At 42.7% G+C, this 23,763-nt stretch overlaps 1 protein-coding gene and 1 long non-coding RNA gene across 9 annotated transcripts in view; one reads left to right on the top strand and one right to left on the bottom strand.

Moving 5' to 3' along the window:
* Positions 1-239: 239 nt before the first annotated feature.
* On the top strand, positions 240-9,260 carry LOC119973975. The gene is made up of 2 exons (XR_005462426.1): positions 240-427; positions 9,072-9,260. It is a non-coding gene; the product is annotated as an uncharacterized LOC119973975 (long non-coding RNA).
* Positions 5,353-23,763, bottom strand: part of bicral (BRD4 interacting chromatin remodeling complex associated protein like) — a 127,757-nt gene continuing 109,346 nt past the window's right edge. For 7 of the 8 annotated variants that reach the window (XM_038812624.1, XM_038812641.1, XM_038812613.1 and 4 more), the window contains 4 exons: positions 23,447-23,540; positions 10,936-11,030; positions 9,117-9,219; positions 5,353-7,877 (listed from right to left, as the gene is read on the bottom strand). In XM_038812624.1, coding sequence (XP_038668552.1) covers positions 6,934-7,877; positions 9,117-9,219; positions 10,936-11,030; positions 23,447-23,540 — 1,236 coding nt within the window. In that variant the 3' untranslated portion in view covers positions 5,353-6,933. The remainder of the gene's footprint in view (positions 7,878-9,116; positions 9,220-10,935; positions 11,031-23,446; positions 23,541-23,763) is intronic. The other variant, XM_038812649.1, reaches the window with a different exon arrangement.

The following is a 23,763-nucleotide window of genomic DNA, read 5'->3' as shown; positions in this document are numbered from 1 at the left end:
GTTCTGGCACCCATTTTGGACACCCAAACATCTTTTCCACATATATATCAAACCTCTTCATAATTTTAAAGATTTTCACTGGCATGAAGATACTTTATGCATGACGCCTAAGCGTGATGTGAGCTCTTCTAGCTTCTACTTCTCAAACTCTGTTATTTAAAAATCTTGGTTTACTTTCAAATAATCTTAATTTCCTTGGTCTGTAGTATGGATCTTGTGGATCCTCAGTTAAGTATATTACCTATACTAAAAATGCCTGTAGTGACTGAGCGCTGGAATTCATCACAGTGATTATACTGTGTTTTAGACTGTAAATTGTTGATTGATATTTGTTTAAGACTGTTAATCTACACAACTGTAAAACTAAGCAGGAGTTCAGAGCTACTGGAGCATTAATCTTGACACGATTCCTGGGTTGTTACTGCAGGTACAGTATCTTTATGTAGAATTGATGCAGCCATATAAATGCAGTGTTCATTTACAACACTAATGAACAACGCTATCAATTTAGGTTGTTAAATGTCTCTCTTTATTCTAATCTGAGGAAAACATTGTAATGTTTGCTTTTTTGCTGACAGCTGGCTGCAGAAACTCGAGTTTATGATTAGAATATGTAAGTCACTAAATAATGCTGATTAGTTTTTATATCATGCAGCATAAAATGGAATAAAGAACTAAGCTCCTGCCAAAGCCAATTATGGTATTAAATTGCTCAAGGGTGAAAGGTACATCTAATCAGATTACTTTCGCTATGTCCTATTAACACTTTGAAAGATAGTGTAAAGATGCAGCTTTTAAAGAAAAGCCAACTGTAGTGTCCACCAACAGTGAAGCTATCATGAGGAATCTTGAGGATAGACCTGGGGAAATAACTGAATGCCCAATTCAGATTTAAGCTAATTAAATGTGTTCCTTCATGGTTGGCATTTACTAGAGCAAATCAATTTTAGGTAAAACAGGTAATAACAAATAAGTCAATTTTTCTTTGTTTCAATTAAAAGTCAGGAGGAATATAAAACGAGCTCTGGGTTGCTATTTGCGCTTTATACTATTGAACAAAGCCAAGATCTGTCCCCCTGCGGCTCAGACAATGGACAATTTAAAAATTGAAAGGAACATCTCATCTTCCAGTTAGGCTTGCTACAGTCTTCCAGTCTCAACATCGAATTCAACAACTTCAGATGATTATCTGCACCCCACCTCGACCCATTTGTTTCCATCCCATTGCATTTAACTGTTTTTTTACCATTTCTTTCTCTCGTCTTTCTTTATATATATTCACCTCCCCCACCTTATCCACCTTTCATTACCCTTTCTCCCCTTTTCTTCTCCCTTCCCCCACATCTACATCTGTCAGTTTACCCTGATGTTAGTGTCTCTGCAGTTTGGCCTTTCACGCCTTTTGTTCTCTCTGGGGACTGCCATTAGCACTTTTCCCTCGCTTTCTGTGGCTATTAGCACCCCGTTTCCCTAGGTTTCTGTGGCTACGACTCATCTTTCATTTTCACTCCACAGTATAAATATTTTCCACTTTCTCTGTCTTTAGCTTCGGCAAAGGGTCACCTGGACTCGAAACGTTAGTTCTTTTCTTTCCCTACAGATACTGCCAGACCTGCTGAGATTTTTCAGCCTTTTCTTTTTGAATTTAAAAATTGAGATCGATAGCTTTTTGTTTGGCAAGTGTTCAGTCTTAATAATTACATTTTCCAGTTCTTTCCAGCTTCAGTCATCCAGACTCGAAACATTAGCTCCTTTCTCTCTCCACAGATGCTGTCAGACCTGCTGAGATTGTCCAGCATTTTGTTTTTGTTTCAGATTCCAACAGCCACAGTAATTTTGACAAAGCTTTGACAGAGTTATCGGACTCGAAACGTTAGCTCTTTTCTCTCCCTACAGATGCTGCCAGACTTGCTGCGATTTTCCAGCATTTTCCCTTTCGCCACAGTAATTTGCTTTTATCAACGCTATTATTAAGGTTTGCAGAACCAAGGAAGGTAGATGAAATTAAGATTTAAATCAGCCATGATCTAATTGAATCGTGGACTAGGCTCGAGAGTCTAAATGCTCTGCTCTTTTTCTATTAACTTATACATAGGAACTCGCAGTTATGTACAACTTTTCACAACCTCAGGTATCTCAAAGTATTTTACAAGCAACACCGCATTTTTAAAGTGCAAAGTTGTAATGTAGAAAACATAGCAACCAATTTGAACACAGTAAGGTTGCATAAAAAGCAGAGATAATAAAATAATAACTATGTTAAGAGATAGGACATTTACTTTTGGGTCCCACAGGATTGTTTACGTCCACTTGAGAAGACTAAGTTTTCACCTTGTCCAAAAGACATCTGCAACAGTCCTTCAGTATTGCACTGAAAAGTTTGCTTGAATTCAGGATGGATCAGAACTTGAACTCATAACTCTTTGAATCAGAGTCAAGAACTGAACCAGGTCTGACACCACAGCCTGGATTTTCAAATGCATTGGTGTCAGGATCGGAAGTAATTTTTGTGCCGCCACTCTCCTGCCTCAAGCCATTTTCAACGTGGGTGGCTCTGGGTCAGATAGTGCTGCCAGGAAGTGATGGAAAGCCAATTTTAAGTAAAGGTGTTGTCCTGGCCCAAATTTATCTCTTAGTTAATTCTCATAAATAAGACACAATGACCAGATAATAACTTGATTAAGTGCAAATTGGTTGCTGCGTTGGCTGTTAAATACTTTATTACATCCTGGAGCTGAAAAGCTATATGTAAATATTCTGGTCAGGCCAATTAATTACAGGGCCTATTAAAGTCCTTTTCCTGTACCAACTAACAATTTAAATCAGCAATGTGGGTGGCCCATGTCAGGACCATCGCCAGGCCAAGATGATGGGGTCAGGGTGAGAAATGAACAGGGGGAGGAGGGCAATAAATCACAAGACTCCCACCCAAACCCATAATAGCTACTAGACCACAGCTGTGGCTCCTGGCCATCCAGTGGAGGGATTGTCCCTCCACAATCATGGATAGGCAGTGGCAGCCATTTGAAATCAAAATAAACTGACTATTTCTTCAGAATTGCCTCCATGTTCATAATGAATCTTCACCTCTTCCTCAGCTAGTGGGGCTGCCAATGTAGCATTACTGGATAGTCTCCTGTTGGCCCTCCAGTCTCTGAAACCCACCCACCATCCTTAATTGGACTGTGAACCTGTTCCATGCCATATATTGGCCTGTCTCTTTAAATATCTTCCTGGGTGTATCTGGAACGTATTGTGCAGAGTCCGGACCCAAAACTAAACCAGACACCGGGTTCCAACCCAGAATTGCAAATTCTGGTCCACAACAAATTTATGCTGTAATTTGCATGCAACACGATTCCTGCCTCTAGGTTGCCAGAAATGTTCAAATTCTGCAACAGCACACAATCCTTCCTCCCCAGGAGCTCATTCATATTTTAAATACATTTTACTCAGCATTGACACCCATCAGTTTTTATCGTAAGTGAAAATCACATGGTCAGTTGCATAATCTAGGCTTTGAATTTGAAAGCTACACTCTTTTTTTAAATTGAGAGTGTCGCTGTCTAGGTCAGAATTTCTTGTTCATCCCCAATTGCTGTGGATATGGAGTCACATGGCCAGAGCAGATAAGGATGGTAATTTTCCTTCCCTGAAGGACATGAGTGAACCAAATGGGTTTTTACGACAGTGGTTTCGTTAGGCTTTTAATTCCAGATTTTTATTGAATTCAAATTTTACCATTTGTTGTGGTGGGATTCGAACTGCAGTCCCCAGAGCATTACTCCTGGTCTCTGGATTATTAGTCCAGTGACAATACTACTACATCACTGCCTCCCCAAAGAAGCTGAATAAATTGAACTTTGGAGATTAGAAGAATAAGAGGTGATCCCATTCAAACCTACATTGGGTTTGATAGGGTGGATGCAAAGAGATTATTTTCATTGGTTGGGAATCTAAAATACAAGGGCACAATCTCAGGATAAGGGGTAAATCTTTTAGGACTGAGATGCGGAGAAATCACTTCACTCAAAGAGATGTGAATCTTTGCAATTATCTATCCCAGAGGGGTGTGGATGCTCCATCATGGAGTACATTTCTGAATGAAAATGAAATGAAAATGGCTTATTGGCACGAGTAGGCTTCAATGAAGTTACTGTGAAAAGCCCCTAGTCGCCACATTCCGGCACCTGTCCGGGGAGGCTGGTACGGGACTGGGATTGACAGATTTTTGGGGTCTCAGGGAATTAAGGGATATGGGAAGTAGGCGGGAAAATTAAGTTAAAGCCGAAGATCACCCATAATCGTACTTAATGGAGGAGCAAGTTTGATGAGCTGTGTGCTGTACTCCTCCTATTTTTTTATGTTCTTATGATATGATGACGCCTGAACTTCTGCCTCAACTCCTTTCCCATCCTCTCCCTATAATCCTTCCATTTTGTAAGGGACCAAAAATCTATCCAAAATCTACTCGATCAAGCCCCTTCACGTTCTTAGATGATTCAGTTAGACCACCTCATTTTTCTAAGCTCCCAAGAGTAGAGGCCGAATTTACTCAGCCTCTCAACATAGGGAATTTCTTTCATCCTAGGAAGCAACCTAGCTGAGGGCCGTCAATGCTGTACTGCAACATTTTACTGCAACGGTATCCTTGATGCCTTACTGAATTGCTGTTGTTGTTTTACTCCACTATAATTAGACGAATATCACAAAAATTATTTCATTGCAACTTCAGTCAAAAAAGAAACCTCTCTTATCAGTTCAATATTAAAGTTCCATAAATAAGGTCCTCTGATCCACTAGACCAGTGATTTACCTTACTTCTATTCTAAACTGGTTTCCTACAGCAAATATTACAAAACATATTGCATATTTTCTCCCGTCTCCTCCAAGGAAAGTATGTCAGGTACCACAGATAATGGCCATTCTCCAGTGACCACTTTTCACACTAAACCTGCAAAGTGAAGATTGGGAAGTTTGTTCAAATGAGGAAGTGAGCTCCACCCAACTGCCACAGCATACGTTTCAGCAACAGTCACCAGATATGTTAAAGGAAGAAAACCTGTCGAGTTTTCTTACTCTCCTTAGTATGGGAGAATTGAAGCCACTTGTAATATGCTTGTCGTCAACACAGTCGAGAATAATTTCTGATCTGTTCTGCATCAACCAAGCTTGGGAAGGTCCTGGTCTTCGTGGCTCAGGACAAATCAGGAATACAATTACCTATTGAGCCATCAGACAGCCTAGCTGCAGTTGATGTATCATTCTTGAGATTCAAGTTACCTTCTCAACAGTGTTCTTACATTAAACTCCAAAAATATTTAACATTTCCAAACAAAATTCACATGAATGGGGATTTTATCAATTTAATAATCAATGAAACATGACTTTTTCTTAGTTTATTGTCTTTAAGGCTGGGGATTCAACTCAAGGACTCTTGTTGCTTTGTGTTACAAATCTTCAATTTGCTAACCTTAAAAAATACATGACAAAAATTATGAAGGTTTCATCTTTGGCAGGACAGCAGTTAAATAACTGTTCACAAAGTATACTTCCTTTTATAAGAAATAAACCCCACATCTCAAAACATTTAATGCCAATCTTCTGCCATCATTTAAGAATTCAAAGATTCTTACTATTACTGTACTGTCTAGGAATTTCTATCACAGACTCAGTTGCTTCTCGTGCAAAGAATATCAAAATAAATAATTACAACACAATATTCAAATAAACTGTAATATTGAGAAATGGTGGCCACTAGCCTGCAGTGCTACAAATTTGAATACACAGATAATCTTCAATAAATTAAAAGAAAAAATCAACACAAATTGGTTTTGTTGAATTCTTTGGCTCATTTGACAAGTTGATTCAGTGTTTGTTAGCATCCAACTAAAATACTTTTTAATAATTCATTCAGATCATGTTTTACCATGCTTTATATATAGGTACTGAACCAACATAACAAAAATAACTTTGACATTTCCTTTTTCTTTTTTTTACAAAAAATCTTTATAAATATTTTAAAAATGTGTACAAAGCATTTCTAAGGAGGACCCATAGCTGGACACTACACAAATCAGAAAATTTAAAGCAAAAGACGCTGTACCATTTAATCCATAAGTGAAATTTTCTTCTTGTGAAGTCAGTTTGTAAGGCCTCACTAATCTAATGGTGTACTTTGTGCTCCTCACTTATGCACGGAAGCTTACTGCTGCATGTGCAAGACAAAAATAAGTCTGCAAAATGGGAATGCAATCATCATTTCTTAGATCTAGAATCTAGTGGATCACAATATGGACATCCACACTGCGGTTTCTATTTAGGCCTTTGAGACCTAAAGCAGTCTTCCTTAAACAATCATACTTAGTGGTACTAAAAATGGAAAATGAATAATGAAGTGAGCTTTCACTTCAGTATCAACAGTTCCAGTTTTAAATTTTGATTTAAATGGGAATGTTGCTCATCAACTATTCAAAAATTAACTTATTGGCACTCGATTTTCAAAGTCTTACATAAAATGAAGGACAAAAAGAACCAAAAAAAATAACACTTACACATTAAGGTATGAATAAAAACATGAATTACTACCACAAACTGAAAAGCACTCTTGAAATTGAAGAGTACATTTTGCATGAAATTAGAGCTTTCAAAACAAAACTCAATAAAATTTAATATTCTTAACGACTTTTAAACAAAAGACTTAATGTGCGCCTTGTGCCACCATAATTATTTTCAAAGTACAAACTACAATGGACCTTCCTAAGCTCAAACTAGTTTGCTTCAAAATAAATCTATATCCTAGTTTCTACTCCATTTATCCTCTTTCCAGGAACACTAACTGTGCCTGTTCTCAATACTGAGGAACATGCTACTTTATCCCTAGAAATAGTCAACATAGCTGACAATCATTTCTGTTCCTTCATGGTCACATTATCAGCATTCCAGTATGCTATTCACTGCTGCTTCTAAGATGGAGTCCGTTTCTCTGATGCCCTCATTATGATCTGGGATACATTTTTCTATATCGTTCTCCACAGGAGCTAAGGCTGAAAAATTAGGAGTTTCAACTTCAGTTGAGTTATTTTTGATGACAGCACTGTCAGAAGGTTTCTGAGCTTGTTGTAGATCCAAAATGCTATTGATAGCACTCTCCAAATGTTCATGGAGTGATGTGTCACATTGTGCTTCTTTTGCATCTTTAGTACATGTAAAGTCTTGCACTTGAGAATTCTTAGCACATTTGTCTTGTGACTGGTCATGCCAAGGTAACTGTGAGTCACCCTCATTATGTTCCAATTTAATGGGATTACTAATTTGATTAATAACAGGGTTCAATGCTTCCTTCATTAGACCTTCTGCAGTGGCTTTATCGCAAGAATTACGGTGCTTTTCCTCAACACTAGACGTACATTCTTCTCCTTTACATACTTGGACAGTTCCAACAACAGGTTCACAAACCTTTGTGCTTTGAGTCTGTACGTAACAAGATGTGGGAGCAGCAGTAATTTCATCACCTTTCTTTCCAGTATCTGACCGTTCTTGAGTTTTTGAAGATTTACTTTGTGTTCCAACTCCATAGGCTGTCTCTGGATGGATTGTTAGTTTGAGCCCTTTGCTACTGCTGTAGGATTGAGCAGTGCATGGGCTGTTAGTGGAAGAGTTTGTGGTTGTCTTGACCCCACTTGCCGTAGAAGAAGCAAAATGAACCAGTCTTGAGGATTCACTTTTCTGGTTGATAGAAGCATTTTCTGGTGTAGACTCCTTGCTATTACTTCCTGAAGTCTTATGTGGCCTCATCTCTGCAGTTAGTGGTTGTGTTTCAGCTACTGGTTTTACCAAAACAGTAGAGGAACAACAGAAGTTTGCCAAATAGCCATCTAAATAAAGGGAAAAAATAAAGAATGATGTGGATCACAGCAGGATAAAATTTAATTGTCACTGGATGGTAATGAGCAATATTTTCAACCCACCTATAGGGCCTTTAGATTGCTTAATAAAAGATAAAAACATGTGGGACTTTGATTTATAGTAGTAAATCAGCCATTCCTAAGCAACACCAGAATTAGAGAGCAAGGCTGGCAGCCTCTGGAAACGGCCCGACATTCTTTTAAAATTTCTACCTTAGTCTATCTAACCAAATTGCTTTACAACTGATTGTTTAGCCTACAGTGTTTTAAAAAATTTTAAATACTACCCTTACTACCCTTGCAATCCTAGACATCAATAACACACTGGCATTCTTAGTGCCCTGTGTTATTAGACTGCATGTGACAGGAGGAATGTCATATGACTGGGGCTGGTTTAGCTCACTGGCCAGCAGCACGGTTCGATTCCCGTACCAGCCTCCCCGGACAGGCGCTGGAATGTGGCGACAAGGGGCTTTTCACAGTAACTTCATTGAAGCCTACTCGTGACAATAAGCGATTTTCATTTTCATTTCATTTCATATGATGATAAATTCTATGATTTATGATTAGTATGAAAATGTTTGCCCATATTAGTGGACACATATACAAACTGTCGCTCCTGGTAAGAAATCCAGATGTGGCACAGAGAGGGGGCCGGGAGCCAGCAGACCAATTTATCAACTTAGTATGCTGAAATATGATCAGTGTCCTAATTTTTCATTAAACTAATCTGTCCATTAAATTTGTACTTCATTTAATAAAGGAAACATAATATTATAATAAATTGACAAAGCAAGTTAGCTAGGATGTCTAATTAAAATGCACTGTTCAATTTATCAGGTCATCTTAACTACATTCTCGTAAATGGCTATTAATGTTATTACATTTGGAACGTCTTGGTCTGTGTTTTTAAGTATAAGTTCCATTGTCCCCCAACCACTGCAGGATCTTCATCGTGACTTTCTACTGGCATATTTTCTTCTACAAATGAGGAAAGGGTGCTTTGCCTCTCCTTGGTACTTTTCAATAAACAGAACTTGTCAGATACTTAACAGAATTTTAAAAATTGAGCATGCTATAATATGAGCTTGTAGGAAAATTTTGATCATTTTATTGCTGAAAAAAAAATTGCCAGGAACTGAGTATGAACGATTTGTATTTCAGATAATCTTATGAACATCTAATGATCAAGACTAATACAGTACCCACCAGAATTCTCCAAAGAAAAGCGCTTGTCCTGGATAAGGGTTGCTTTCTCATCCTGATTGAATACTCGGTCAATCATCACCATTTCAGCAGATGGATTTACTCGCTAAAGCCAAACAAATAAAAATTACTGTAATTTGTCAAAAATGTGTTCACGTTCTCATTTATTTATTAGCATATTAAAATGCATGTCTTCTATATGTGCAGTATTTAGGACTGTTCGCCGGCGGTGCAAATCCTGTTATGCCTGCAATATCTTGCGAAAGGGTCTAATAGGATTTGCGCCAATGAGACCTCTGTCTGAGATCTTCCCCCCCCACCCCCAGAAGCTATGTGATCAGGTTCACACCTAGAAATGGCATGAACCTGACTTCCATACATTATAATATTTTAATATATACTTCCTAGGCTTGACGCTGTAACATCCTCCCACGCCTTATCCTCCCACCCAGTCAGCGTGACATCATGCCAGTACGAAACACTACTGGTTTTCAAAAATGGGATCCAGTCATGATGACCACGGAATGGGTGCCGAGGTGAGTATAGCCCCTGGGTGGTGAGGGGCATGGCTGTGCAGTGCCCTGGCACTGAAGTGGCATTGCCTCTGTATCCGTGGGAGGGCCAGGGGAACATATTTTAAATGCAGTTTGGGGCACCCTTCAAACGTGGTGTCCCGATCTCTGTGGAGTTGGCCTTCCTGACTGTATCAGGTCCTGCTCCGCCAGAATGATGTCGCAAATCACCCCCCCAGATTTTCTAACTGCCAGAAAACAAGTCTGAAAATGTGGCTGCCTTTCTAGAGAGAAACACGCTGGTTTTCAGTCAGACCCTGACACTGCATCATTTACTGGGAAAATTCTACCCAAGGAGTATATTCATTTCAATGCTATTAATGCAATTTATCCAATTCTGTAGACCTAGTTTTTGTACACTCTATAGCTTACATCCATGTGGTTACACTACGGGCATGCTTCTCCCAAAAAGGAACAAAGTCCCCAGTGAGCACATTTAGCCACGTGTTTCCTGGCGCTCGCAGTGCCGAGTAACACATATCTATTGAACGCAAGTCGGTTTGAATAAAGGGGCCTGATCAGTGAACATGCAGTCGAAGCTGCACATAGCCCCGTTTTGTACAGCCTTTGTAAAGCAAATGGCATCCCGATCTTAGAGGCCCCCAAGACGATCTCCGCCCCAGCCCGAATACACTATGGGAGGGTCCCCAGCCTCCAGCCCTGCACGTGTGCCCCCTGCACCTTGGTGGTGCCAACCTGGCAGTATCCATGCAAGCTGACAGTGCCACCTGGACACCTTGGCAGTGCCAGGCTTGCACCCAGTGACACTGCCAGGGTGTCAGGCTGGCACCAGCAGTGCCAGGCACTATCCTCCCCAAAGGGCATGCAGCTGGGAGTCTCCAATCCCCGTTTGTGGGGATCAGTGCTGAGCGGCGCTTGCCCGAGGTCTCCAAGGCAAAGGGGTTGAATCCCAAAGCCTCAGGTACTTGGGAATCTGCACGTTTGAGTGAGGCTTACTGCAGATTTGCCAAAAAGTGATCCCACCCATTGTGAGCGGGATTTACATCGCCACGTCTTGCGAGATCGCGAGGCGTGGCAGGCCGGGTAGATCTCAGGCATGGGGTCTCCTGGTCTTCATCGGCCATTCTGCGCCTCGGCAAGCACCTTTTCCAGCACAGCATGGCCGTTGGATTGTGCCCTACATATATATCCAGTTTCTAAATTCTCAACTGTCTCCCACTGCTCCTCCCCTCTGGATAACATGGAATGTTAATTGCTCACTAGATGCTTTCACTTTATACTATGCTTACCATTGCATCGTCCAATAACAGTCTTCTATACTTGCTGAGCATCATCTGAGTGCGTTTCAGCAACTGTACTGAGACAGTTTCAAATTCATTATCCACTGGTTAAAAAAATGAATAGAATTAGTATCAAATGCCAATGCTACAGCGCTGTAAATAAAATATTGTTTGTCTTTCTGTCTTTCAAAATTTATGCAAGCAATCCTCAAATGTTGATTTTACTTTTGTGCAGCCAAGATCTGTGTGAGTCGATCGACCCAATACATGGAATTAATGGGTTGTTCATTTCTACTATCTCCTTCACACTTGTAAAGAATTTCTGCAGTAGTGCCTGCCAATCTAAGGTATTTGGATATGGAGATACATAAACCTACATTGCTAATGTTTTCAAAATGTTTTTTAAAAACAGAAAACTGTGAAAGCTAAAGGCAGTCAGGCAACCATAAGACCATAAGACATAGGAGCAGAGTTAGCCACTCGGCCCATCGAGTCTGCTCCGCCATTCAATCATGGCTGACATTTTCTCATCCCGATTCCCCATAACCCCTGACCCCCTTATTAATCAAGAACCTATCTGTCTCTGTCTTAAAGACACTCAGTGATTTGGCCTCCACAGCCTTCTGCGGCAAAGAGTTCCATAAATTCCTCCTCATCTCTGTTTTAAAGGATCATCCCTTTAGTCTGAGATGGTGTCCTCTGGTTCTACTTTTTTGTAGAAGTGGAAACATCCTCTCCATGTCCACTCTAGCCAGGCCTCACAGTATCCTGTAAGTTTCAATAAGATCCCCCTCATCCTTCTAAACTCCAACGAGTTCAGACCCAGAGTCCTCAATCATTCCTCATATGACAAGCTCTTCATTCCAGGGATCATTCTTGTGAACCTCCTCTGGACCCTTTCCAAGGCCAGCACATCCTTGCTTAGATACGGGGTACAAAACTGCTCACAATACTCCAAATGGGGTCTGACCCGAGCATTATACAGCCTCAGACGTACATCCCTGGTCCTGGATTCTAGCCCTCTTGACATGAATGCTAACATTGCATTTGCCTTCTTAACTGCCAACTAAACCTACACATTAACCTTAAGAGAATCGTGAACAAGGACTCCCAAGTCCCTTTGTGCTTTTAATTTTTTAAGCATTTCCCCATTTAGAAAATAGTCTATGCCTAAATGACTCCTTCCAAAGTGCATCACCTCACACTTTTCCACATTGTATTTCATTTGCCACTTCATTGCACACTCTCCTAGCTTGTCCAAATCCTTCTGCAGCCCCCTTGCTTCCTCAATACTACCTGTCCCTCTACAGATCTTTGTATCATCTGCAAACCTAGCAACAGTGCCTTCAGTTCCTTCTTCCAGATCATTAATGTAAAACAAAGGATTGCAAGAAAGATGGAATACACGAAAAAGGAGTTAGAAAATTAGCTTTAAGTCAAGTAAGTGGCAGAATGTACCATTTTCATTGTTTTTAATATTATTCACAAAGACAGATTATATTGATGAAAATAATGAATTCAATCAGAAGTGTTGCTAGTATGTTCAATTGATAGAAAATAAAGCAGCTTAACGATTTATATGAAGTCGCTTCTCACCAACTTTTCAGTCAGCCTGCCTTCAGACTAGAAACACACATATGGTAGACAAGAGTATCTGATTCAGATCACATAACTACTATTCGCTGGGAGGTTAAGCAAGGTGCAGGTTATATGAGGCAGTGTAAATCAATATCCATAAACGATGCTCAAAACATTTTAAGGGAGTAATGAACCAGAGGTGGATTCTACTCCTGAACAACTGAATCCACAATAGTAGTTAAGATCCTAAAGATCTCAGCCACGATTTAGCAGCCCCATTAGCCCCAGGCGCAAATCCCGTAATAGCAGCTAAATCTCCCAGCCAAAAACAGGGTTTGCGGCGATGAGATTTCCAAACGCGATCTTCCCATCCCCCATCAGAGGACACGTTCAGTTTCCCAGCCAGGAAGGGCGGAGCTTGATTTACATATTTTAAAATAAATCTGAATATTATAGGGTTTAACGCCACTACTTCTGCCCTCACTGTATCGTTCCACCTAGCTGGTGTGACATCACACTGCCGTGAACTGATTTTCAAAACGAAAGCGCACAGGTAAGTATAGCCCCCCTGGGTGCTGAGGCACATGGCCGGTCAGGGTGGGCCCTCTGGGGAGCTCCATTAAGGGGCTTATGTGTGTTGAGGGGGTGGTGGAGGAATTGATATTTGCGCGATGGTAGTGGGAGAAGGGTGTCACAGTGCCTGTGAAAGTGGAGTGAGTGCCCGATGCCTTGGGGGAGAGAGTGCCTCGATGTTTGTGGCGGGGGCTCCTCCGTGTCCACGGGGGATTAAATAAAAATGGCACCCCAATCTCTGAGGAGCCAACCGATCAGGCCCACCCCGCCAGAGTCACAGCGTAAACCATGCCCCCAGATCTGCTGTGCACGGAGTGCCTGAAAATCTGAAGTAAAAACTCAGCTCTGCATCAGAAGAGATATACGCCGGTTTTCACTCTGAACCGGACACTGGCAAACATTGGGAAAATTCCGCCCCTAGTGTTGATGACAGTAAATGATGATCACTTCATTAGATTGTTTTGGTAATCAAAAACACTTCACACTAACTATGCTGTGAAGTCTTTGATTCCTTTTCTGTGAACAGAGGAAGGTAAGAGACAGAGATACTGATGTCAGCTTTCTTAAGTATAAAGCTATACGGTAATTTGGCTCAGCAAACTGAGACCAACGGGTTACACTTGCTGGTGGACAGTCCCACGTCACTTTACTGAAATCAAACAAAATGACTTACTGTTTTGGGAATTGTGCTTGTATTATTACACAAAGTTAAGCTGTATTGACTAAAGTAAGTATTTCCAATCCCATGTTCACTTCATGTGAAATAACATAGTCTATGACTGTGCATCAAGAGGGCTCAGCTGGCTGGACAGCTAGTTTGCGATGCAGAGTGAAGCCAGCAACACCGGTTCAATTCCTGTATTGGCTGCATGAAGGCCTGCATTCTCAACCTTGCTCCTCTCCTGAGGTGTGGTGATCCTCAGGTTAAATCACCACCAGTCAGCCCTCGCCGTCAAAGGGGAAAGAAGCCTATGGTCATCTGGGACCAACAAAAGTAAAACAAAAACTTATCAAGCGTTACCACATCAAAGTGTTTACTTGATCTGCCTTCAGGGAGATTGAGCTTACATGCCGAAGACACAAGTACATAGTTCAGGTAACACAGAGAAACTACTGTTACCACCTCCACCCCCCACCTCGGGTTACTATTCTAAAAATAAGTACAGGACAGCACAAGTAAATCCTTACAAGTAAGAGCACAATATGCTTACAGGAGCAACAATGCCACTGAATTGAAGAAAGTATATAAAGCAGATCGAAATCGGAAATAATGATACTAAGGGCACGATTCTCCCCCAGAATTTCTAAGTTAATTTGTGGTGGGTGTTTCAGGGAGTTCCCCACTACTATTCACTTATTTGGGCCCTCGGGAGTTTCTCACCGATTTAGCCCATACTCAGAATTTTTTTCAGCACTGGGGAGCTGAACTCCGAGATTGGGCCGCCATTTTGAAAGGGTGACCTGATCTCCAAGTGAGCTTGTGGGACCCCCCACAGCTCCACCCATTGGCAATGGCACCCACCACAAACATGGACACTACCCCACACCCCTAAGTGAGTACATCCTGCTATGGGGTCCCTGGTGGTTTCCATCTCATCCAGGCCACCCAAACCCCGTAACAGCACTCCCTCCCTTCTAAGAACCCTCACCAATCACCCGTCCAAACTCCCGGAGGCCCCCACTTACCTGCCCTACACTTCCCCACCCTTTAACCCCCTCCCCCCCATTACCCTCATTTCAGGGGCATGGCTCCCTTGCCCCCAGCCCTTGACAGTGCCACCCTAGCACTTGGCACACTTGCACTGCCATCCTGATACCCAGGAAGTGCTCCTGCTGGTTTGGCAGTGCCATCCGGGTACCTTGGCAGTGCCCCCCCACCCACCCAGGTGCCGATCCACCTGTGTGGGCTAGCAGTGATCGGCGCCCGTCTGCAGCCTCCCTGGGGAGGCCGGTGGATCCCGGGCAGGTAGGTTGTAAGTAGGTTCATGACCTACTTCCGCAAATGTCATTCGGTCCCACCCATTTGGGGCAGAGTTCCAACTCCGATGTCTCGTGGGACTTCGGAGAATCTCACGAGGCACGGAGACTGTCAGGAACTTGCTGCAGGCCTCTCCTGGTATTCTCTGGCCATGCTGTGCTTTCGCTTGAGCACAATGCTTCTGGAGAATCGCACCCTAAGATTCACTAAAGTGATGGGTTGATAGTTAAGTATCATCCTTCTGTGAATTATTGATTGTTTTAGAGTTCTACCAATTCTGTATTGTAATGTCACTGTCTGTTAGAGAAGTGGCCTCAATGTCCTCATCTGGATTGAGAAAATAAAGTGTTCTCTTCTACTCATTAGATACTCTATGACCATCTTTGTAATCGGTATATGGAGATGCCGGCGCTGGACTGGAGTGGGCACAGTAAGAAGTCTCACAACACCAGGTTAAAGTCCAACAGGTTTATTTGAAATCTCAAGCTTTTGGAGAGCTGCTCCTTCACCTGATGAAGGAGCAGCGCACCGAAAGCTTGTAATTTCAAAGCATCAACACAGAACTGTTTACAGCAGGATTTAGATTGTTTGGAGACATTGGCGGAGAGATGGCAGATGGAGTTTAATCCGGACAAATGTGAGGTAATGCATTTTGGAAGGTCTACGGTCTAACGCAGGTAGGGAACATACAGTGAATGGTAGAACCCTCAAGAGTATTGAAAGTCAGAGAGATCTAGGTGTACAGGTCCACAGGTCACTGAAAGGGGCAACACAGGTGGAGAAGGTAGTCAAGAATGCATACGGCATGCTTGCCTTTATTGGCCGGGGCATTGAGTATAAGAATTGGCAAGTCACGTTGCAGCTATATAGAACCTTAGTTAGGCCACACTTGGAGTATAGTGTTCAATTCTGGTCGCCACACTACCAGAAGGATGTGGAGGCTTTAGAGAGGGTGCAGAAGAGATTTACCAGGATGGAGGGCATTAGCTATGAGGAGCGGTTGAATAAACTCGGTTTGTTCTCACTGGAACGACGGAGGTTGAGGGGCGACCTGATAGAGGGCTACAGAATTATGAGGGGCATAGACAGAGTGGATAGTCAGAGGCTTTTCCCCAGGGTAGAGGGGTCAATTACTCGGGGGCATAGGTTTAAGGTGCGAGGGGCAAGGTTTAGAGGAGATGTACGAGGCAAATTATTTTACACAGAGGGTAGTGGGTGCCTGGAACTCGCTGCCGGAGGAGGTGGTGGAAGCAGGGACGATAGTGACATTTAAGGGGCATCTTGACAAATACATGAATAGGATGGGAATAGAGGGATACGGACCCAGGAAGTGTAGAAGATTTTAGTTTAGACGGGCAGCATGGTCAGCACGGGCTTGGAGGGACGAAGGGCCTGTTCCTCTGTTGTACTTTTCTTTGTTCTTTGTTTGTGCCAATCACTTAAAACTGCTTCGGTTTTGCTGCTGCTGGAGAACCTGAAAACACGAGTGTTACCTAATTGTGAAGGCAGCTGCAGAGAAATCTGGATGGCAATGACATAAATAATCAAAGTTGTCTCATTGGAATAATGAAGCTGGGAGCTGGCGAGGAAGAAATTTACTGGTCTCTGGAAATTTGCTACAATACTTCTCATGTGTGTTTTTTATTGCATTGCCAAATAATGCCCACTATCATCTTTCACTGTAAGCTGAGTTCAACATTACTCAGAATACACAGCTTTCTAGCAGCTGTTCATTTCTATTCAAATGCACAGTTCTAGTTTGAGTCCTCCTTTAGCTGCTCAAGTGAGATCAGGACCTTACATTACTTGATTACAAATCAAGTCTGAGACCAATACATACACAGACATTTGTGAGTACGCCAAGCACTTTACAAAGTGTGAAGTCAACTCTAGAGAAGTCCATTACCCACATCTGTGATCTAAGCCAACTATAAAGTACCGGGTAGAGTGTGGCCACTGCATGATCTCCTAGATTGTAGGCCGCAGTAACAGAGATTCTAAGTTCAATTCTGTTTTGAACAATCTAACTAGGCACATCCCTTTGCTTAAAATATACAGCCGTCTTTTTTTTTGTCTGGGTTCAGTTGCAGAGAGAACTATGGAGTATTCTTGCTCCCCAAGGGTTAACCATCCAGTCTTATTGTCCCTCCAAATAATGCAGACAACACTAATTGCTGCAAAATCAAGAAACCCGAATCTACCCAAATAGTGGGCATGCACAAAGGTAACTTTATGTTTATGATTCAGGCTTATTTAGTCAAGTGAAACCTTGTTCCACTTCTGAAAATGTGGGGATGAAGTAGGCACCCACGACCATATTTGTGTCATCAATAATGTTGGAGAATGTGCAGCAGTCTTTGTGCAGCAGACAAGCAGTCTGCCTGTTTCCATCCAGAAAAAGAATGAAATAATTAGTTCTGGCAAGAAAGGCATCGGTCATCCACTTGGAGTACTACTGGTTGGTGCAATTTGGCATATTTCCCTGCCGTTGCTGGAAAGGGCCCAGTAGCATTGAAGTTAAAGGCTGTGGTTACTTTAGAACATAGAACATAGAACGATACAGCGCAGTACAGGCCCTTCGGCCCTCGATGTTGCACCGACATGGAAAAAATCTAAAGGCCATCTAACCTACACTATGCCCTTATCATCCATATGCTTATCCAATAAACTTTTAAATGCCCCCAATGTTGGCGAGTTCACTACTGTTGCAGGTAGGGCATTCCACGGCCTCACCACTCTTTGCGTAAAAAACCCACCTCTGACCTCTGTCCTATATCTATTACCCCTCAATTTAAGGCTATGTCCCCTCGTGCTAGCCACCTCCATCCGCGGGAGAAGTCTCTCGCTGTCCACCCTATCTAACCCTCTGATCATTTTGTATGCCTCTATTAAGTCACCTCTTAACCTTCTTCTCTCTAACGAAAACAACCTCAAGTCCATCAGCCTTTCCTCATAAGATTTTCCCTCCATACCAGGCAACATCATGGTAAATCTCCTCTGCACCCGTTCCAAAGCTTCCACGTCCTTCCTATAATGAGGCGACCAGAACTGTACGCAATACTCCAAATGCGGCCGTACTAGAGTTTTGTACAACTGCAACATGACCTCATGGCTCCGGAACTCAATCCCTCTACCAATAAAGGCCAACACACCATAGGCCTTCTTCACAACCCTATCAACCTGGGTGGCAACTTTCAGGGTTCTATGTACATGGACACCGAGATCCCTCTGCTCATCCACACTACCAAGAATTTTACCATTAGCCAAATATTCCGCATTTCTGTTATTCTTTCCAAAGTGAATCACCTCACACTTCTCCACATTAAACTCCATTTGCCACCTCTCAGCCCAGCTCTGCAGCTTATCTATGTCCCTCTGTAACCTGCAACATCCTTCCGCACTGTCTACAACTCCACCGACTTTAGTGTCATCAGCAAATTTACTCACCCATCCTTCCGCGCCCTCCTCTAGGTCATTTATAAAAATGACAAACAGCAACGGCCCCAGAACAGATCCTTGTGGTACGCCACTCGTAACTGAACTCCATTCTGAACATTTCCCATCAACTACCACTCTCTGTCTTCTTTCAACTAGCCAATTTCTGATCCACATCTCTAAATCACCCTCAATCCCCAGCCTCCGTATTTTCTGCAATAGCCGACCGTGGGGAACCTTATCAAACGCTTTACTGAAATCCATATACACCACATCAACTGCTCTACCCTCGTCAACCTGTTCAGTCACCTTCTCAAAGAACTCGATAAGGTTTGTGAGGCATGACCTACCCTTCACAAAACCATGCTGACTGTCCCTAATCATATTATTCCTATCTAGGTGATTATAAATCGTATCTTTTATAATCCTCTCCAAGACTTTACCCACCACAGACGTTAGGCTCACCGGCCTATAGTTACCGGGGTTATCTCTACTCCCCTTCTTGAACAAAGGGACCACATTTGCTATCCTCCAGTCCTCTGGCACTATTCCTGTAGCCAACGATGACCTAAAAATCAAAGCCAAAGGCTCAGCAATCTCTTCCCTGGCTTCCCAGAGAATCCTAGGATAAATCCCATCCGGCCCCGGGGACTTATCTATTTTCACCTTGTCCAGAATTGCCAACACTTCTTCCCTACGCACCTCAATGCCATCTATTCTAATAGCCTGGGTCTCAGCATTCTCCTCCACAATATTATCTTTTTCCTGAGTGAATACTGACGAAAAGTATTCATTTAGTATCTCGCTTATCTCCTCAGCCTCCACACACAACTTCCCACCACTGTCCTTGACTGGCCCTACTCTTACCCTAGTCATTCTTTTATTCCTGACATACCTATAGAAAGCTTTTGGGTTTTCCTTGATCCTACCTGCCAAAGACTTCTCATGTCCCCTCCTTGCTCGTCTCAGCTCTCTCTTTAGATCCTTCCTCGCTTCCTTGTAACTATCAAGCGCCCCAACTGAAACTTCACGCCTCATCTTCACATAGGCCTCCTTCTTCCTCTTAACAAGAGATTCCACTTCTTTGGTAAACCACGGTTCCCTCGCTCGACCCCTTCCTCCCTGCCTGACTGGTACGTACTTATCAAGAACATGCAATAGCTGTTCCTTGAACAAGCTCCACATATCCAGTGTGCCCAACCCTTGCAGCCTACTTCTCCAACCAACACATCCTAAGTCATGTCTAATGGCATCATAATTGCCCTTCCCCCAGCTATAACTCTTGCCCTGCGGGGTATACTTATCCCTTTCCATCACTAACGTAAAGGTCACCGAATTGTGGTCACTGTTTCCAAAGTGCTCACCTACCTCCAGATCTAACACCTGGCCTGGTTCATTACCCAAAACCAAATCCAATGTGGCCTCGCCTCTTGTTGGCCTGTCAACATATTGTGTCAGGAAACCCTCCTGCACACATTGTACAAAGAATGACCCATCTAATGTACTCGAACTATATCTTTTCCAGTCAATATTTGGAAAGTTAAAGTCTCCCATAACAACTACCCTGTTACTTTCGCTCTTTTCCAGAATCATCTTCGCCATCCTTTCCTCTACATCCCTAGAACTATTAGGTGGCCTATAGAAAACTCCCAACAGGGTGACCTCTCCTTTCCTATTTCTAACCTCAGCCCATACTACCTCGGAAGAAGAGTCCCCATCTAGCATCCTTTCCGCCACCGTAATACTGTCCTTGACTAGCAGCGCCACACCTCCCCCTCTTTTGCCCCCTTCTCTGAGCTTACTAAAACACCTAAACCCCGGAACCTGCAACAACCATTCCTGTCCCTGCTCTATCCATGTCTCTGAAATGGCCACAACATCGAAGTCCCAGGTACCAACCCATGCTGCCAGTTCCCCTACCTTATTTCGTATACTCCTGGCATTGAAGTAGACACACTTCAAACCACCTACCTGAACACTGGCACCCTCCTGCGAAGTCAAATCTGTGCTCCTGACCTCTATACTCTCAATCTCCCGTACCCCAAAACTACAATCCAGGTTCCCATGCCCCTGCTGAATTAGTTTAAACCCCCCCCCAAGGGGTTGACAGCCACTGGCAGAGTTGTTCACATCATGCTACTTGTATCAAGGAGACAAAAGTTGTGAGGCAAGAGCGAATGCAGCAAGACCACGTCAGTGCAAACAAACCTCCATTTACCCAGATTTACCCAGTAGGATGTCCATCTTAAAAACTTGTGTTGTTGAATAAATTGCAGCTGCCACCAAGCCACCACAAACAGAAAATAGGGAGCTGCTGAAAAAAAATCAAAAAATGTAAGAACTAAGCTACTCATGAAACCTGCAAGGAATGGGACAAAAACAATGCAAAAGAATTGAATGAACACTGAGTGCTGCAGCAAAACAAGTTACCTCTTCTTCAAAATGGGTAAAGTGGCTTCCCAGGCAGCACCTGTTTTAAAACAATTCTGAATGACTTCAGTGTATTTCTAATTTTGTGTAGGTGAGAAGATATCAACAGGTAATTTAGATGAATTTACATAAATTTCAATGTCTGAATGAGGAAATGCACAAAAAGCATGACTGTCATCTGTTCTGAACTTGAAGTCTGACGACAAAATGATACTTTGTATATTTTAGGAGAGCAAGTGATCTAAGACCTGCTCACCTAAATATACACCCTCTGCCATTTGTTGCTACCAATGCACCCAATCACACATTTAATTTTACAATATAGAACTATATCACAATGGCCATGAAATTGAAGAGGGCTCAAAAACAGATACAGGAGTCACAATTTGAGATTATCCCACACATTGCTTCTGATACAGATAAAGTTTGTGCTGCCTAGTAATTTGTAACCAGCACTAAAGTGCGTTGTTGGGTGATTGCATACCTGAGCGAGGGCAATAAATCACAAGAGGCTAGCACAAGTTAAAGCAAGCTGCCACCACCCCTCATAAAGGGGTGAAGGCAATGTAACTCGAGCAGGAGCTAAAAATAACACCAAGTGAATTTGATGTTGGGAACACATAATAATGGATGAGAATGGACTCCCAAGATTTTTCAACACTACATTCTCACAGGATGACAGCATTTGTCCTCCCACTTCTACTACTCCATCAGTCCCTGTCAGCCAGCACTACCTAAACTACTGCCACCGATTCAGAGATGGTAGAGTCTGAGGCATGGCCTACTAGGGCCAGAGCTGCTCACGGTTATCCTGCAAGGCCACCTGCAGTCTCTCCAACTGAAAAAGCTGCCTTCTACCAGGCATGCTGCACCTACTGGGGTCTCACAGCATCGGAGCCCTAGGACAACAAAAGGCACATGGAAGACAGGCACAGGCAGACAGGCACTAAGGGAACGCATTAGGGTAATTAGTTTATGTTTATATGAAATATGGCATGACTTGATAGATAAATTTAGTTTGGAATGTTTATTTTGCAGTGGCTTTTTTTTCCATTGTGACAAAGCGGACACTGTGTTGGCCAGAACATATGGAAGGTAAGATGTTAGACTGCTGTAAATGGGTAAGTGGGATTGCATTCACTTGCAAGGCAGTCAGTTGAGCATAGTCAGAAAGGAGCTTTGTTGATTTCCTCATCATCATCATCTCTCCCTCCCCCACTGCCCCCCCACACCATGAATCTCAACACCTGCTCTACTACTGTAGTGTTGCACTCCAGAGTCCTGACCATGTTGTCAAAGGATAGTCCCCCCCCAACCACCATCACAGTAGCTAATCTCTGGTTTGTCGTGGTGGCTCAAATGCATATAGTATAGTGGACTGCCGCTGAATAAAGGCATCACGGCTGCTGTCAGGATTCCTCACATTGATCTGGACTGCATACAGTTACACAACAGTTGAACATCAAGGGTGTTGATTCCCTTCCAATTGGGGCACATCTAAGAGTTGACATGCACTGTGTACAAAATATGAGAATTCAGTGGCATCATGGGAACACTTCAATCTTTGCGGAGCTATGTGTTCAATCTGCTTCACTCTGGCAATAGAGAATGAAATGTATTCAACTCTTTTGGAATACAGAGCCTCAGGGATTTCCCTCACACCAAGGTGCATGGCAAACTGGGAGATGTTGCAATATCACCCGCTCCAGTCTGGAAGGAGCCAAACGTATTAAAGTTCATGGTATGGTTGCCTCCGTAGACACTGACAGTGCTATACTTGCCCTGCTCTAAGGCTGCAACAGATAGCAGATTTCAGCGAGGACATCCTTAGTGGAGCCATCCGACACATCATTCCCACTGAGGTTCAGGCAAGAGATTTTCTACCTGCTAGAGCCCTTCTCCTCCTCCTTCCTCTTCCAGCAGTTTGTCCTGTTGTGTCACCTCTTCTCATTCTTCCTATCTTGCTCTAGTCCAAAGGAGATACACACTTTTGTTCCCTTGTCTGGGAAAAGTGGTGAGGGGCTGGTTTAGCACAAGGCTAAATAGCTGGCTTTTAAAGCAGACCAAGGCGGGCCAGCAGCACAGTTCAATTCCCGTACCAGCCTCCCCGAACAGGCGCCAGAATGTGGTGGCTAGGGGCTTTTCACAGTAACTTCATTTGAAGCCTACTTGTGACACTAAGTGATTTTCATTTCATTTCCTGTAACAGAATCCTTGAAATCAAGACAAGTGCTTCAACACATACCACACCACTCTCCCTAGAAACCATGGTTACTTTAAACAACTGCAGAAAGCAACAAACATTTCTACTATCAAAGCCACAGCCAACAGAAATCAGTCAGCAACTAAGCCAAATGTAATTGATGGTCTCTTTAAGTAGCAGTGGTGTGGGGTCCGTACTGCTGCTAAAGGCATGCTCAGTGCATAATATTAAGAGAGGACATTAACTGGTGTTGAGCTCCAAAATGAAAGCACACTGGTAACAAAACGGTGTTTACACACCGATTGACAAAACAATCTGCTTACTGTGGTTTCTTTTGGTGGACACTATGTGCACACTTAACACCGTCACGTAAATGGCATCCAGCACCAGAAGTGTGCGTACCTGCGCCATGGATACCTTTTGGAGGTAAAATAGAACTAAACCAGTTTCTTTGTTTGCACTTCATCACATTTGTTTTGAACTTTCAAGTGTGCAACTACACATAATAAAGCAAATGTTAACTGTTTCACATTTGCTACCAAAACCTCCAGAAGAACCTTACAGTTGTAGTTGGTCATTATTATCAACAATGAGATCATAAAGGACTTTGAAGAGGCTAGGAGTAAATCATTTTCAAGTA

The sequence above is a fragment of the Scyliorhinus canicula genome, chromosome 1 (genome assembly GCF_902713615.1).
Source record: "Scyliorhinus canicula chromosome 1, sScyCan1.1, whole genome shotgun sequence".
Classification (NCBI taxonomy): Eukaryota; Metazoa; Chordata; class Chondrichthyes; order Carcharhiniformes; family Scyliorhinidae; genus Scyliorhinus; species Scyliorhinus canicula.
This window is presented reverse-complemented; position numbering and strand designations above follow the sequence as displayed.